General features: G+C 52.4%; 1 protein-coding gene across 6 annotated transcripts in view; it reads right to left on the bottom strand.

The window, feature by feature from the left end:
- Positions 1-16,770, bottom strand: part of KIF17 (kinesin family member 17) — a 54,542-nt gene that overhangs the window by 36,458 nt on the left and 1,314 nt on the right. For 5 of the 6 annotated variants that reach the window (XM_055097222.2, XM_003814400.4, XM_008967063.5 and 2 more), the window contains exons 2-5: positions 15,558-15,704; positions 13,691-13,792; positions 9,615-9,804; positions 4,452-4,904 (exon numbers count right to left, since the gene is read on the bottom strand). In XM_055097222.2, the coding sequence (XP_054953197.1) occupies positions 4,452-4,904; positions 9,615-9,804; positions 13,691-13,792; positions 15,558-15,704 (892 nt within the window). Of the gene's footprint in view, positions 1-4,451; positions 4,905-9,614; positions 9,805-13,690; positions 13,793-15,557; positions 15,705-16,642; positions 16,661-16,770 lie in introns of those variants that run through there. The other variant, XM_055097223.2, reaches the window with a different exon arrangement.

The raw sequence follows: 16,770 nt of genomic DNA, 5'->3' as shown, positions 1-16,770 counted from the left end.
AGTGCACTGAGGGGAACCAGGGTTAGGCACTAGGAGACCCGTTGGGGGGGCGTGCAGAAACTCAGTCTGGAGGGCAGCAGTGAACAGGCTGTAGCCAGTTTTTGTTTTGTTTTGTTTTGTTTTTTGAGACGGGGTCTTTGCTCTGTCGCCTAGGCTAGATGCAATCGTGTGATCTCGGCTCACTGCAACCTCCCTCTCCCAGGTTCAAGTGATTCTCCTGCCTCAGCCTCCCGAGTAGCTGCGACTACAGGTGTGCACCACTACGCCTGGCTAATATTTTCTATTTTAGTAGAGATGGGGTTTCACTATGTTGGCCAGGCTGGTCTCCAACTCCTGACCTCAAGTGATCTGCCCACCTCGGCCTCCCAAAGTACTAGGATTACAGGCGTGAACCACTGCGCCCGGCCAGGCTGTAGCCAGTTTTGAAGGTGGAGATGGCAGGATCTGCTGACCAACTGGATGTAGATTTGAGAGAACGTGAGAAGCCAGGGGCGACCCCAAGGTGCCTGGTTTGAACACCTGAGTTGCCGCTGTCAGCTGTTGGGGGGAGCTGCACGCCTAGCAGATTTGGGGGCCCATTGAGTTGACAGTGGGATATGTTGGGTTTGAAATACTTATTACACAGCTACAGATTCAAGTCCGGAATTCAGAGGACATGGTATAGTATGTTTTACTTCTTTTCTACATTGCATGATGTTCTATTATCTTGAGGGACTTGCTGGGCAGGGTTAGACTGCCCTTCAGGGCGAGCTAATTCCTAGAAACCGTAAACCACGAGTCAGTGAGTCCATCTTTGGTATATAAACCAGCCGAGCCCGAGTCCCCACCCCAAGCCACCTGCTGTATGTAACTCTCACACCAAGCCAAGATTCCCCCTGCCCTGAACAGACCCAGGGCCAGGCAGAGACAACCAGGAACAGCCCCTCAACCCCAAAGCCCACCAGAATTATTCAAATCAGCTGGTCCCAACCTGTCTCCCAGGCCTTGCTGTGTGTTTCCCACAGGAAGCCCAGTAAAGGCTGTGGCCCGGGCCCCCACTCCCTTCTCCCTCCAGACCGATGCTGGTGCTTCCCCATGTGTATGTGCCTGACCCTGGGTTTCCAGGAGCACTGTGAGTCACGATGGGCTTTCCTTTCAGTGGCGCGGATCTCTGTGCTGTCACCCAGTCACCTTTATAAATTAAGACACGAGGCCAGGCGAGGTGGCTCATGCCTGTAATCTCAGCACTTTGGGAGGCTGAGGTGGGCGAATCACGAGGTCCTGATTGAGACCATCCTGGCTAACACGGTAAAACCCCATCTCTACTAAAAATACAAAAAATTAGCTGGGCATGGTGGTGCGTGCCTGTAGTCCCAGCTACTTGGGAGGCTGAGGCAGGAGAATCGCTTGAACCCGGGAGGTGGAGGTTGCAGTGAGCCGAGATCGCGCCACTGCACTCCAGCCTGGGCGACAGAGCAAGACTCCGTCTCAAAAAAAAAAGACACAAACACAAATTGCATGGCCAGGCTGCGGGGTGCACTTGGGAAGTCAGGAATGCAGAGGTGGTGATAACACCAGGGACCCAGGCGAAGCCACCTGAGCAGCGAGTGCAGAGAGAGGACAGCAGAGGACCAGCCTGGGACAGCCCAGGGTTAAGAGGCCAGGGAGCAGGGAGGACTCGCCCCTGGGAACTGAGGAGAGGCGGGTGGGGAGGCAGGAAGGGAGCCAGGGCAGAGGGCATGTACGAAGCAAAGGTCTCATGAAGGGAGGGGATCTGCTGAGCCAACTGGTGCTGAGACGGCAAGGTGAGGCCTGCCCCAGGACAGTCACCGGGCTCCACGACAGGAGGCCATCGGTGACAAGGACAACGTCAATGGGCCAGGACAGGGCCTGCCTGGGTAGGGGCAAGAGAGAGCAGAGGGAGAGAGACTGGGACCGGTAAAAGTAGACAGATGTTTCAAGTTTTGTTGAAAGGGAAAAAGAGGGATATGCTAGAGGGAGAACCAGGGCTAAGGGGGAAATGTCTAAAGTGAGTCCTGGGAGGGGCAAACACAGGGAGCTTTGGGTCAGGCACGCCTGGTCTCAAGGCCCAGCTCCAAAGTGAAGGCAGCATGCATTGTCTCTGAAGCCCACACATGCATGACCTCAGGCAATTTTCCCAGTTGCCTCACAGCACACACAAGGCGGGGGTCGCTATGATGTCCCCTTTACAGATGAAGAGACTGAGGTTCTCAGTGGCTGAGTTGCTTGTCCGAGGAGCTGGCAGGGAGCTGGTGATAACTGCTCAGTGCTCAGCTATCCACCCAGCACCACCTCAGTCATGCTGCTGGCTGGGCTCCTTGCTCCTCATCCAGGGAGAAGGGATGCTAACAGCCTCTATCCTGGGGGCTGCCTCCGTCACCACTGGAAGGACTGCACAGGTGTTAGCTGCTGGGTGCGGGGGCCGCGGGCCGAGCCTCCCCCACTCCCTCCTGGTACCCTCCCCATTCCTGTCTTCCCCCTTACCAATCTTGGGGGTGAGTAGGGTTGGGGTGAGGAGTAGGGAAAGAGGAGGAAGGCAGATGGCTGAGGTGGAATGCCTTGCAATGGTGTTCAAGGCCCTCTCTCTCCACCCCAGTCCTGCCTGACCACCTCCCATCACCCCTATGCCCAAGGCAGCCAACAGAGGGCTTTGTAGTTCCCCAAATGCACCTTAGAGTTTTATGCATCTCTGCACACACTGGACACTCTCATCCTAACAGGGAAATTTCTCCTCTTCCAAGACTGCTCAATTACTGCCTCCTCCGGGAAGCCTTCCCTCACTGACCTTATCCCACCCACAGATAGACCTGGCTGACCATGCACTCCTCTCTGCCCTGTACAGCTGTCTGCCCTAGAGTGTGTCTCGTTGCATGTGATGGTCCATTGGAGTGTCCTTCTTCCTCAGGAGATTAGGTACCCCACGAGGCACAGCCTGCATCTGATTCATCTCTGTGTATCCAGTACCCAGCACGGGTCCACACAGAGGAGCAGCTCAGGGAATCTTCAGTGGATAGATGGGTAGGTGAGTGGAAAAATAGATAAAAGAATGGATGATAGGATGGAGTGAATGGGTGGGTATATGGATGGTAGGGTGGATGGGGTGGGTGATTAGAATGGGTGAATGGACGGGTAGATAAAATGAATGGAAGATGGGTAGGTGGGTAGATAGAAGGAAGGATGGAGATGGATGGATGAATGGATGAATGGATGGATGGATGGATGGGAGATGGAAGGATGGAAGGAAAAAAGGAAGAAAGGATCTCTGGATGAATAGATGAGTGGATGAAAGGAAGATCGATGAATAGATGGATGCATGGACAAATGGATGGAAGAAAGGATCAGTGGATGAATGGATGCATGGATGGATGACAGATGAATGGATGGAAGAAAGGAAGGAAGGGTCAGTATGGATGGGTGGGTGGGTGGCTGTGTAGATGGATGGATGGAAGGAAGAAATGGATTGATGGAATGGAGGGAGAGATGGGTAGATGGGAGGATGGATAGATAGATGGATGGATGGATGGATGGATGGATGGATGGATGGATAGATGTATAGGTGGGTGAGTGGGTGGATGGATGGATGAGTGTGCAGACGGATAAGTAATGGGGTGGGTGGGAAGGTGGGTAGGTGGAAGAAAAGGTGGATGGATGAATGGGTAAATGGGAGGATGGACAGATGGGTGGATGAGCGGGTAGGTGAATGGGTGTGTGTAGAATGAATAGATGGAGAGGAAGGTGGGTGCGAGGGGGATGAATGGACAGACAGACCCAAGTATTTTGTGTTCCCTTCCCCAAGAGCTTCTGAGATAAGAAAATCTTAAGAGTCCTTCACAGCTACTCAGAAGGCTGAGGCAGGAGAATGGCGTGAACCCGGGAGGCAGAGGTTGCAATGAGCCGAGATCATGCCACTGCCCTCCAGCCTGGGCGACAGAGCGAGACTCCGTCTCAAAAAAAAAAAAAGAGTCCTTCAGTTCCAAAGCCCCTTCAGGCCAATGCTCCAGGTGTGGATTTCCACCTGCCAGGTGACAGGCAAATGCCGGGGCGGAAAAGCTGCAGTAACAAGGTGCCTGCGAGGAGCAGGTGTGGCCGTGGGGAGTGAGTTGCCAGCTGCTGAGCAGCGAACACGCATTGCGACAATGCCACAGACAGCAGCAGACGGGGGTGTGGTGGGGGTGGGGGGGATAATGGATGAGCAGATGAGAGGCGGGGAGTGGGCAACAGCCTGCGTCAGATGGGACAGACCAGACAGACTGCCCTCCTCCCAGGACACTGACAAGCAGATACCATCTGGGCCGTCTCCAACCAGGGCCCTGCGCTCACATGGGGCTGAGGGGTGGGAGGATGCTGCTCCCACCGTCTTTTAGGTGGGAAGTTGGAGGTGAGAAGACAGAGGGGAGGAAGCTTTCTCCTGGGGACCTGGCCCTCCCGCCACTACCCCAACGTGGTCCCACCTGACAGGCTGCCGGGGCTCATCTGCTGTGTCAGGATGGCCTTGAGCTTCTTGATCTCCTCCTGGTACTCGCGAAGCAGCGCATCCTTGGGGTCCTCGTTGATGCGCGGCTTGTTCCTGATGTTCTTGGCCCGGTTGGCGTAGCGCAGCGTGCTGAGTGTCTCATCGTAGTTGTTGTCCGCAGGCGACAGGCAGGCCACCATGAGCGTCTTGGTGTTGCCGCCCAGTGAGTCCTGCAGCAGCCGCGTCAGCTTCGAGTCACGGTAGGGGATGTGCTTACAGCGCCCGTCCACCAGCGCCGAGATGACATTGCCCAGTGCCGAGAGCGACAGGTTGATCTTGGTGGCCTCCTTGAGCCGCTCGCCCGAGGCCCCGGTCTTGGACTGCCGCTCGCTGCCCGCCAGGTCCACCAGGTTCAGCTTGCCCGCCCGGAGGTGGTCCTTGCCCCGCTCATCTGCACACAGACCAGGCAAAGTGGCGAGGGCCTCGGGTGAGCCCTATGTATCGAGGGCAATCAGTGCCAGGCACTGGGTGCTCAATGCCCACCCACCGAGGGTTCCCCTCAGCTGCACAGGAGCCCCAGGAAGCAGATGCTATTATTGGGTTCATCTTACAGATGGGTAGACTGAGGTTCAGAGAGGGCATGGAACTTGTCCAAGGTCACACAGCTGCTAAGAGCTATAGCCACCATCAGAACCCAGGGCAGGCTGTCTCCAGGAGCAGGGCCTGGAGTTGCAGACCATTCTGAGTGCAATAGGGCCTCTGGCTGCCACAGCAGCTCCCGAAGGCTTCCTGCAAGGTCAAGGTAGAGAAGGGCAGGGGTGTGGGCTGGATCACCAGGGAGTGATGTCATTCAAAACAGAAAACATCTGCTTTGGAGACTCCCAGACCCGGTTCTCAACCCAGTCGTGTCTTCTCCTTGCAGTGTGGCATTAGCAGAGCCACCTACCTCCCAGATTCTCAATTCCCCACATCAACAAAATGAGAATACCCATGGTTCCCCATTAGGGTTTGTGAGACAAAGCGGCAGATGTTAGAAGCCACTTTTGCTCTTTTCCGCTTGCCAGCATAATCAGCTCACAAAGCCGCTGCCTCTGTGCCGACGCGCAGAACTGTGCAGAGCTCCACAGACACGCTTTGAAGACAAAACAGGATGGAGTCTACGGTCCCCCATGTCTGTCGCTGAGTCACCACATCACTTAAAGACAGAGCCTAGGCCATGCCTTTTCCCACACATGAGATAATGTCTGCCGGGGTTCGTGCGGAAGCCTCTGGAATCTATCACCAGATGTGCTCTTGCACCCAAACCTTGATGTGATTCTGAGCAAGTCAGATGTGATTCTGCAGGTGCTGAGTCTTCACCACCTGTATATAAACTGTGAACTGAAATACTGACAGAGCCGCTCTGGGCTGTAGGCCTCAGTCTATAATCCTCAGTAGGATGTCTCTTTTTTTTTTTTTTTTGCCTTTGGGACAGGGTCTCACTCTGTCGCCCAGGCTGGAGTGCAGTGGTGCAATCCTAGCTCAATACAGCCTCGAACTCCCAGGCTCAAGCAATCCTCCTGCTTCAGTCTCCCGAGTAGCTGGGACTGAAGGCGTACATCACCACGCCTGGCTAATTTCTTTCTTTTTAGAGATACGGTGTCCCTATGTTGCCCAGGCTGGTCTCGAACTGCTGGCCTCAAGTGATCATCCTGCCTTGGCCTCCCAACGTGCTGGGATTACAGGCATGAGCCACTGTGCCCAGACTTGTTGATTTTTCTTTAGTTGACAGGTTGGTGGTCTGGAGAAGTAAGGTAAACAGACAGCGCATTCGTAGCCGGCTGGTTCTTTAGGCTATTAAAAAACAACAGGCTGGGTGCGGTGGCTCATGCCTGTAATCCCAGCACTTTGGGAGGCCAAGGCAGGCGGATCACCTGAGGTCAGGAGTTCAAGACCAGCCTGGCCAACATGGTGAAACCTTGTATCTACTAAAAATACAAAAATTAGCCAGGCGTGGTGGCACATGCCTGTAATCCCAGCTACTCGGGAGGCTGAGGCACAAGAATTGCTTGAACCTGGGAGACAAAGGTTGCAGTGAGCCGAGATTGCAACACTGCACTTCAGCCTGGGCGACAGAGCAAGATTCTGTCTCAACAACAACAACAACAACAGGCCAGGGGCAGTAGCTCACACCTGTAATCCCAGCACTTTGGGAGATGGGAGGATTGCTTGACCCCAGGAGTTCGAGACCAGCCTGGAAAACATGGCAAAACCCCGTCTCTACAAAAAAAATATAAAAATTAGCAGGGTGTGGTGGTGCATGCCTGTGGTCTCAGCTACTTCAGAGGCTGAGGTGGGATGATCACCTGAGCCTAGGAGGTTAAGGTTGCAGTGAGCTGTGATCATGCCACCGCATTCTAGCCTGGGCAGCAAAATAAAATCCTGTCTCAAAAAAAAAAAAAAAGAAAGAAAGAAAAGAAAGACAAACAAAACCACCACCAAAAACAGCTGGGTGTGTAGTGTCGTGTGCCTGTTGTCCCAGCTACTCAGGAGGCTGAGGTGGGAGGGATGCTTGAGCCCAGAAGTTCAAGGCTACAATGAGCTATGATTGCACCACTGCACTCCAGCCTAGGTGGCAGAGTGAGACTCTGCCTCTCAAAAAAGGACAGGAAGGAACTTGGTGCTGCCTCTTTGGGAAGCTCTTTGCAGAACGGACCAGGAGCCTTAACCACGTTTGTTATCTTTGCTCCAGGACTCCATTGCAGGGAACCGAGTCTGAGGAAATGACTCTCAGATGAGAAAAAGCTTTGTGCACACAGATGTCCATCGTGGCATGACTTGCAGCACTGGGAAACTGGAAACCAATTGTCAAGGACCGGTTGGAAAATGGCATGAGCCAGGCCACCACACATGGTCATGAAGACACGGTGACAGTAAAGTGCAGAAATGCTTAGTGACAGCAAGGGAGATGGAACCAGGGGAAACCTACATGGCGTAAGATTTCAGTTATGTTTAAAACATTCATAGGAAAAAAAGGATCAAAAGAAAATATGGGCTGGGCGCAGTGGCTCATGTCTGTAATCCCAGCAGTTTGGGAGGCTGAGGTGGATTGCTTGAATCCAGGAGTTCAAGACCAGCCTGGGCAACATGGCGAGATCCTGTCGCTACAAAACATAAAAATTAGCTGGGTGTGGTGGTGCATGCCTGTAGTTCCAAGCTACTTGGGAGGCTGAGGTGGGAGGATTGGTTGAGCCTGGGACACCAAGGTTGCAGTGATCTGAGATTGCACCACTGCACTCCAGCCTGGGCAACAGAGCTGTCTCAAAAAAAAAACAAACCAATGTGTGTGTGTGTGTGTGTGTGTGTGTGTGTGTGTGTATAAAAAATATATATGTATATATATAATATATACATTTATATATAAATAAACATATAAAGAATTATAAATATAAATAATTATTAGATATTAATATAATGCTTAAATGTTAGTGGTGTTTAGGTGTCAGAACTATGAGTAACTGTTCCCTACCATTCCCTACTTTACCATCATCACTGAGCTCACATTATTTTATAAGGTGAATGTGCAACCAGCCTGCCTCATCCTTCAAACCCTCCTGCAAAGACCAAGAGGTGCCCCCTAAACCCGCTCCCTCCTCCTCCCTCCTGATCTGTCCTCAGTTGCCCTGGTCTCTGCCCCTCCCTGAGCTGCAGTATTGAGGCTGTGACCACTCTGGTCTCAACCCTCCCTATATCAGCATCCCCGGGACACTCAGACTCATGGCCTCATACCTAAGCAGGCACTGGGGCTTGGCCCAAGGCCAGGTCCCCACACCGGCTGGGCAATGTGCCCAGGAGCTTCCATCTACTCAGGCCTTGACCCTGGGTAGTGCAGTGGTGCGATCTCAGATCACTGCACCCTCGGTCTCCCGGGCTCAACCAATCCTCTCACCTCAGCCTCCCAAGTAGCTGGGACTACAGGCATGTACCATCACACCCAGCTAATTCCTGACCCTGATCCCTGGGTCAGGGATCTCTCCAGAATTATGTCCCCAGTTGGGCTGAGGCCACCTCCTGCTCCACCGCTCTTTGGAGTTCTAGTCATGATGGACCACAGCTTGGAGGCAGCTGCAGCATTCATGGGAAAACCCAGACATCAGGGAGACCCGGGTTCAAATCCCAGCTCCACCAATTAGCGGCGGTGAGACCTTGAACAAGCAAATCACTTTACCTCTCAGAGCCTCTGTTTCCTCGTCTATAAAATGAGGATTCTAGTGCCTGTCTCTAAGACTGTCGTGGGATTTAAATGGAATGAAGGGTATAAAGGGTTTGGCACTGCAGATGGCCAATGGGGCCCCCAAATAAACATGGATTTCTTTCCTTCCTCTTCGCTTTTTCGGCAGCATTTCCAGAAAAAAATAATAATGAGATGACTGAGGAGTACAGAACATTACAGAGGGAGAAGAGAATCCACAAGGTTGGAGTGACACACACTCCAGAGGAAGACCCCGGGATACAAGCCAGGCTCTGACACTAGTTCCTAGTTGTGTGGCCTCAATTTCTTCCTCTGTAAAATGGGGATGATAAATCGTATCCACCTCATGGGAGTGCTGTAGGAGTAAGTGAGATAATGCACACACATTGCCTGGCACACTGGCCGGGCGCAGTGGCTCAAGCCTGTAATCCTAACACTTTAGGAGGCCAAGGCGGGAGTATTGCTTGAGCTCAGGAGTTCAAGACCAACCTGGGCAACACAGCAAGACCCCATCTCTACAAAAAATTAGCCAGGCATGGTGGTGTGCATGTAGTCCCAGCTGCTCAGGAGGCTGAGGTGGGAGGCTCGCCCGAGCCTGGGAGGCAGAGGTTGCAGTGAGCCGAGATCACCACTGCACTCCAGCCTGGGTGACAGAGTGAGACCTTGTCTCAAAAAACAAATAAATAAATAAAAATTGTCTGGCACACAGTGAGCGCTCAATGTTGGCTCCCAGTGTTACTGTGTTTGCTGCTGTTTATCCTGGGAACACGGGTCCCAGCATCCCAAGGGTCCTCTTGGGTTTCCTCCAGGCTGTTAGAGCATCTCTTCCCACTTTCCAGGGGCTCCTGCGGCCTCGAGAGGTGGCGTGCCTTGGCTAGTGGGAGTGGCTGGGTCATCTGTCCCCCTGCCCCCAACAACGGCCTCGCATACCCACGGCAGACATCTCGATGCTGATGGTGAAGATGGAGTGCGAGCGTGAGGAATCCTTGTTCATCAGCGTGTAGCCGACCGAGCGGTTCTTCCAGCCGGTCTCCATGATGTGCTCACACTGGGCCACGCTGTGCACCGTGTGCATGGACAGCCCCTTCACGTACACGCCCTTCTCTGGGTGCTCCTTCAGCTGAGGGAGGAGGAACGGTCAGGGGCGGAACCTCCAGCCGCCAAGGGTTAGGACCAGGGATGGTCAAGGAACCAGAGAGAAGGGCCCCATCCAGACCGCCCTCGCCCTCCTGTAATGCAGGCTGGCACCTCACATGCCTGTCACAGGGAGGCGTGCGTTCCAGGCCCAGCCAGCCTCAGACCTACCCCTGCCTCCTATTTGCTATGGGACCTTCAGCCAATGACAACCTAAGACTCAGTTTCCACATCTGTAAAATGGGCATGAGACAGCTATCTCATAGGATATGGGGAGGAATCCATAAAATAAGGCACACACAATGCTTAGCATGGTGCCAACACCTAAGTGCCCCATAGATGCCAGCCACTGTCTGTGCTGTTGTTGTTAGTGCTATGATTACAAAGGTGGGTTTCCTTTAGGGAGCTTCAGATCCCAGGGGCTGAGCCTGTCGTCACCCATGAGCCCTGAGTGCTGTCTCCCTTCGCCCGTTGCTAAGGCTCCAGATCCCCTCTGCCGTGGCTCTAGAACAACAGGAATATCCCCAAACCCTCAGATCACAGGTGAGCCCACTTGCTCCCCAGAACCCCGCAGGCTCACAGCCCAGAGGCCCCCAGCCCTCAGGGCGATGGCAGCAGTAAATTAATTTATCTGATGGCTCCCTGCTGGCTTTCCAGGCAGCAAAGTCATTTTGCTGCGGACACGGAGCTGTGAAACACGGTATTTTTCAAGTGTGAGAGGAAATAAAACCACTCTGGCACCAGAGCAGAATGAATGAGGACAAAAGGCATTTGTCTGCCAAGTGGCCCTGCGGGTCAGAACCACAGGAGGCTCAGCTGCTTTGCTCCCAGCAGCTCTAGGGGGGTCCCAGGTGGGCTCAGGCCCCTGCTGTGGGAGAGGCGTGGGTGGGGGTCGGGGCGAGGCACAGCTGGTCCTAACTGCTGAAGCGTGGAGAAACAGCCAAGCTCCACCAAGGGACTGGGCTTCATGGAATAGAGGAGTAACTGACACCCAGAAAGGAGAAGGTGAAGGTCACAGCTGTTAGTGGGGTCACAGCTGTTTGTTAGTGGGGTCACAGCCGATGGAAGGCTCCAGGGTTCAGGGCACAGAGAGAGGCCAGAGCATCCTGCAGCAGCTGAAGCTTGAGATGACAGAGGGCAGGTCTCGGCCCAGGCGGCAGCTGTGAGGAGGGAGCCCAGAGGACGGAGCCACGTGTGGCCTGAGGGCACCTTGTTCTGTGACTTGCTGGTTGGGGAGGTTAATATGCCTCTCTAAGCCTCAATTTTCTCTTCCATAAAATGGGGATGATAACTCCTATTTCTACAAGATTATTATGAGGATTAGGAAGAGAACAGATCTAAAAAACGGTTCTGCGGGTACTCAGCGGGGGCTCAGTTACAAAGAGGATGAGGTCGCCATCTCGGGCCTGAGCAACCCCAGGAGACAACACCTCACCCGAGGGGTCTCCCGCCACGATATTTTCCAGCCTAGGAAGGCTCCCTGCTCCCACACTTGTGATGGCCTCAGGTCCGCCCCCACCGCGCTCCCAACCCCACTCCACCCCCGACGCCTGGGGAGGCGCTGAGTGACAGCCCCCAGCCGCGCACCAGGTTCCTTGGTAACTGCTCATCTCTGCTGCGGAGAGGCCAGAGCCGGGTCACCATGGCAACCAGCTGGGATGCGGCAAGGATGAGAGAGGGGAGCATGGCAGGAATGTGTCCATCGCTGCCACGGGGAGGGGAGCCCTTGACACTTTGCCTGGACATGGGTGGGAAGAACCCGCTGGAGAGGCCCCCTCAGGCCTCACCAGATCAGGCAGTTCAGGGCTGGGTTCTCTGATGGCAGTTTACAGTGGCTAGGGGGAGGGGATAGAACTCTGCTTCCCCAGACCTCTTGCTGGCCTTAGGTGATGTAATAACCTCTGATTACAACCACGATCGGGCCTGTGTTAAGCACGGGTTAACAGTGTGTGCTGTGGAGCCCCCGGGTTCAAATCCCATCGCCACTCTTTACTGACTGTGTGTCCTTGGGTTGGTCTTACTTAGGCACATGGAGCCTCAGTTTCCTCATCTGTTGTTATAAGGAATAAGAACGGTGCCTCCTCCTGGACTGCCAGGAGGTTTACATGAGAGCCATCTGCACATCCTCCACGAGGGAGCGTGTCTAAAGCCCGGTGATCTCTGGAGTGTGTTTCAGCAAGCGCATCTGTCACTGCAGCCCCCAAGGCAGCTGGTTCAATAGGCCTGAGGCCCGTGGCTCAGCTGCAGCAAGTGTGAGCAGCTGCCAGCCTTCGGCCCCTCTAGGCCCGGGTAACTGAGGCCTTCCTAGGGTCCAGGGTAGTGACGAAGGGGAGGAGGGCTCCCTGCTGCTCCAGTGCGGGTTAGCAGAAGGTTTGCAGGGGGCCAGAGTGCCCTAACTCCACAGGCTGGCCTTCTGGGGCTGACATGTGGGAGCAATACCCTCTGTTGTCTCCTGTCTCTGCTTCCCTGTCTGGGGGCTGAGCTATGATTCAGCTGCACTAGGAGAGGGAACGCGGTAGAAAAACTCTAGGTGGGAGGCTGGAGGCTCCTGCATAAAAAACGCCAAGTGGCTGGGTGCATGTGGTGGTGCATGCCTGTAGTCCCAGCTACTGGGGGCGCTGAGGTGGAAGGCTCAAGGCCAGGAGTTCGAAGCCAGCCTGGGCAACGCAGCGAGACCTTGTCATATATATATCTATATTATAGATAATATTATCTATATTATAGATATTATCTATATCTATATTATAGATATTATCTATATCTATAATATAGATATTATCTATATTATAGATAATATCTATATCTATAATATAGATATCTATATTATAGATATTATCTATATATAGATATTATCTATATATAGATAATATTATCTATATATAGATAGATAATATATAGATAATATATCTATATATAGATAATATCTATAATATAGATAATATCTATAATATAGATAATATTATCTATATTATAGATATTATCTATACATAATATAGATAATATTATCTATATTATAGATATTATATTATATATATTATATATATATTATAATATATCTATATTATAGATATCTATATTATCTATATTATATATAGATAATATTATCTATATATAATATAGATAATATTATCTATAATATAGATAATATTATCTATATTATAGATATTATCTATATATATTATCTATATATAATATACATAATATATTATCTATATTATATATAATGTCTATATTATCTATAATATTATCTATATTATCTATATTATCTATAATATTATCTATATTATATATATTATCTATAATATTATCTATATTATATATTATCTATAATATTATCTATATTATATATAGTATCTATATTATCTATAATATTATCTATATTATATATATATTATATATATAGATACTATATACAATATAGATACATATATTTTGAGACGGAGTCTCACTGTGTTGCCCAGGCTGGAGTGCAGTGGCACAATCTCAGCTCACTGTAACCTCTACCTCCTGGGTTCAAGTGATTCTCCTGCCTTAGCCTCCCCAGTAGCTGGGACTATAGGCATGCACCACCACGCCCAGCTAGTTTTTGTATTTTTAGTAGAGATGGGTTTTCACCATGTTGGCCAGGCTGGTCTCGAACTCCTGACCTCAAGTGATCTGCCCACCCTGGCCTCCCAAAGTGTTAGGATTACGGGCAAGAGCCACTGCACCTGCCTAAAAAAGTTTTTTTTAATTAAAAAAAAAAAAAAGTCCCGACTCTAGTCTCCCAGTGCCGGCACCCTCAGAACACTTTCCCATATTTCTGAGGGAGCAGCACCAATGCCAACCTCCCCTCTACCAGCCCCACCTGCCCACAATGGGTCTGCACCCACCTCCAGCTTCTGCTTGGTGTCAGCCCCAAGGAGGTCCCGGACATCTTCATTGTAGATCTCCAGGTAGGAGGCCCGGACCAGGAACTTAGTGTTCTCTGCACACTGCAGGGAGTACACAGAAAGAACCTAGACATCAGAGCTCGAAGTCCACCTGCTGCCAGGTCTGACCCTGGAGCCTGGGCCCTCTGCCACCAGGACATCATGGGAGGAGAAGGGATGTCGGGGCAAGAGGAGTCTCCAACCCAACCCGCCCTGCTGGCCCTCCTGGAAAGCTCTCTCCTGTCTCTAGCTTGGTGGGCGCTCAGGCCTCTTTGAGTTGCATAATCTTCGTATTGCTGTCTAATGCTCTGTCTACAAGCCTCATGGGAAAGGAAACAGAGGCCTCCTCGTTATTCAGGTTAAAAACAAAAACAAAAACAAGCAAAAAACAAACAAAACAAAACAAAAAAAACAGGGCGGGGCGCTGCTCATGCCTGTAATCCCAGCACTTTCGGAGGCCTAGGTGGTTGGATCACCTGAGGTCAGGAGTTCGAGACCAGCCTGACCAACAAGGTGAAACCCCCGTCTCTACTAAAAATACAAAAATTAGCTAGGCCAAGCGCGGTGGCTCACGCCTGCAATCCCAGCACTTTGGGAGGCCAAGGCAGGCAGATCACAAGGTCAGGAGATCGAGATCATCCTGGCTAACACGGTGAAACCCCGTCGCTACTAAAAATACAAAAAATTAGCCAGGCGTGGTAGTGGGTGCCTGTAGTCCCAGCTACTCAGGAGGCTGAGGCATGAGAATTGCTCGAACCCGGGAGGCAGAGGTTGCAGTGAGCCAAGATCGTGCCATTGCACTCCAGCCTGGGCGAAAGAGCAAGACTCCGTCTCAAAAACAAAAACAAACAAAGAAAAAGCGCGGTGGCTGATGCCTGTAATCCCAACACTTTGGGAGGCTGAGGCCAATGAATCACTTGAGGCCAGGAGTTCAAGACCAACCTGGCCAACATGGCGAAACCCCATCTCTACTAAAAGTCCAAAAATTAGCCAGGTGTGGTGATGGGCGCCTGTAATCCCAGCTACTCAGGAAGCTGAGGCAGGAGAATTGCTTGTATCTGGGAGGCAGAGGTTGCAGTGAGCCAAGGTCATGCCGTTGTACTCCAGCCTGGGTGACAGAGCAAGACTCCGTCTCAAAAAAAAAAAAAAACCTGAGGCCACAGGGAAGGCCTGGGCCAAGCACTGGCTCTGGGCTGGTCCCTGGCAGCTCTCCAAGGCCCTACATGTTGCTGTGGCCACCATGATGAGTCCTGGGAGTGGCACAGTGGGTTCTGCAGCTGATCAGGGTTGTCCCCATCCGCCATTCCCCGTGCACTGCCACAAATGGTCGCCAGGTAATTCTCACCTGCAGCCTGGATGCCGGGATGAATTCAGAGTCCAGTCTCAACTTGGCCCATAAAGGCTCAGAGTCTCAAACTCCCTATCTCAAAAATGGGGTTATCAGCTACCTCCTGGGTCAGGCTGGAGATTCAGTGAGATAAGGATGCCAAGGGCTTCACATATGACTTGGTCCATAACAATTGCTCAATAAAGAGGGAAGCTGTGATTGTTACAACCACTTCCTGGCCCAGTGCACAGGGTCAGCAGATCCATGGGAAATGCTCAACTAAGGGTTAGAAGGCAAAAATGGTGAGAGAAAAGCATGGACAGAATTTTCTCTGTTTTAAGTTTTTTTCCCACCACCTTTTCAGAACCCAGAGCCTTCTCTGCTGATCTGCATGGGGTCAGGCCGGGCTCCAAAGACTTCCCGTGTCTCTGCCACCTGTCAGAAGTGCTCTGGGCCCAGCTGCAGCTCTGGCCCTGCCCCTTCCCTCCGCGAGGCCCGTACCTGGACGCTCTCAAACACGTGCTCGAAGGCCCTGGGGATGATGCCTCTCTGGGAGGGCGGATCTGGCAGGCCCTGCATGGTGAAGGACTTCCCGCTGCCTGTCTGGCCGTAGGCAAAGATGGTGCCATTGTAGCCCTCAGTGACGCCCTGCATGGGAGGAAGGCAGGACCCTGTGCTCAGTGGAGCAGGCACAGCAGGGCTCGGGACAGGGCTCCCTAACCCACAGACTCAGGGCCCTTCCTGGTCCCCCCACCAACAATGGCACTGGACTGTGGAGATAAACAAGGCGCAGCTCTGTCCTCAAGGAGTTGACTGTCTGGTGGGGTAGGAGCTGTCCCTGTGTGTGGACGGGGAAGAGCCTGCGCTGTGGGCTTGGCCCCCTGGGCTCACATCCATCTCCACCTTTACTGACCGTGTGCCCTTGGGCTGGCCTTACTGAGGCAAATTGATAAGATGATAAGAAAAACACCTTGGGCCGGGCGGGGTGGCTCATGCCTGTAATCCCAGCACTTTGGAAGGCTAAGGCGGGCAGATTACCTGAGGTCAGGAGTTCGAGACCAGCCTGGGCAACACGGTGAAACCCTGTCTCTACTAAAAATACGAAAAATTAGCCGGGTGTGGTGGTGAGCTCCTGCAGTCCCAGCTACTCGGGAGGCTGAGGCAGGAGAATTTATTGAACCCAGGAGATTGCAGAGAGCCGAGGTCGTGCCACTGCACCCCAGCCTGGGCGACAGCGCGAGACTCCGTCTCAAAAAAAAAAAAAAAATCAATATCTTAAAGGGTAAGAGCAGCACCTGCGGGGCTCTCACAGGGTGCGTACGGGGCTTCTTTCGTGCACTGGCACAGGAAGCACCGTCATAAACAGGTGATGGCCCAATGCCTGCCTGCAATGCAGGGAGCTGGACACGTACAGGTGATTCTCGTGGCGGGCTATGGGGCGGGGCACACAGCGACAAGAGTCCAGGCAGCCGGCAGGGACAGGGAGTACAAAGAAGCGAAAACAAGACGGCACAGGAAGAACAAAGCACAGCTTTCCAGGCGGCAAAGACAGGGAGAACTGGGGGAGCTGGGAGTGGGGCTCGTACTTTGCCAGGTGACAGGAAGAGGAAGGCATTCCAGGCTGAGGGGTCAGCTTGAGTAAAGCCACACAGATGAGGTGTGGAGAGCAGGAGGGACTGGGGGAGGGGTGGAAGATGAGGCCTGGAAGGAAGAG

The sequence above is a fragment of the Pan paniscus genome, chromosome 1 (assembly GCF_029289425.2).
Source record: "Pan paniscus chromosome 1, NHGRI_mPanPan1-v2.0_pri, whole genome shotgun sequence".
NCBI classification, from domain to species: Eukaryota; Metazoa; Chordata; class Mammalia; order Primates; family Hominidae; genus Pan; species Pan paniscus.
The sequence above is the reverse complement of the archived record's forward strand: the minus strand, read 5'-3'. Positions and strand labels throughout refer to the sequence as shown.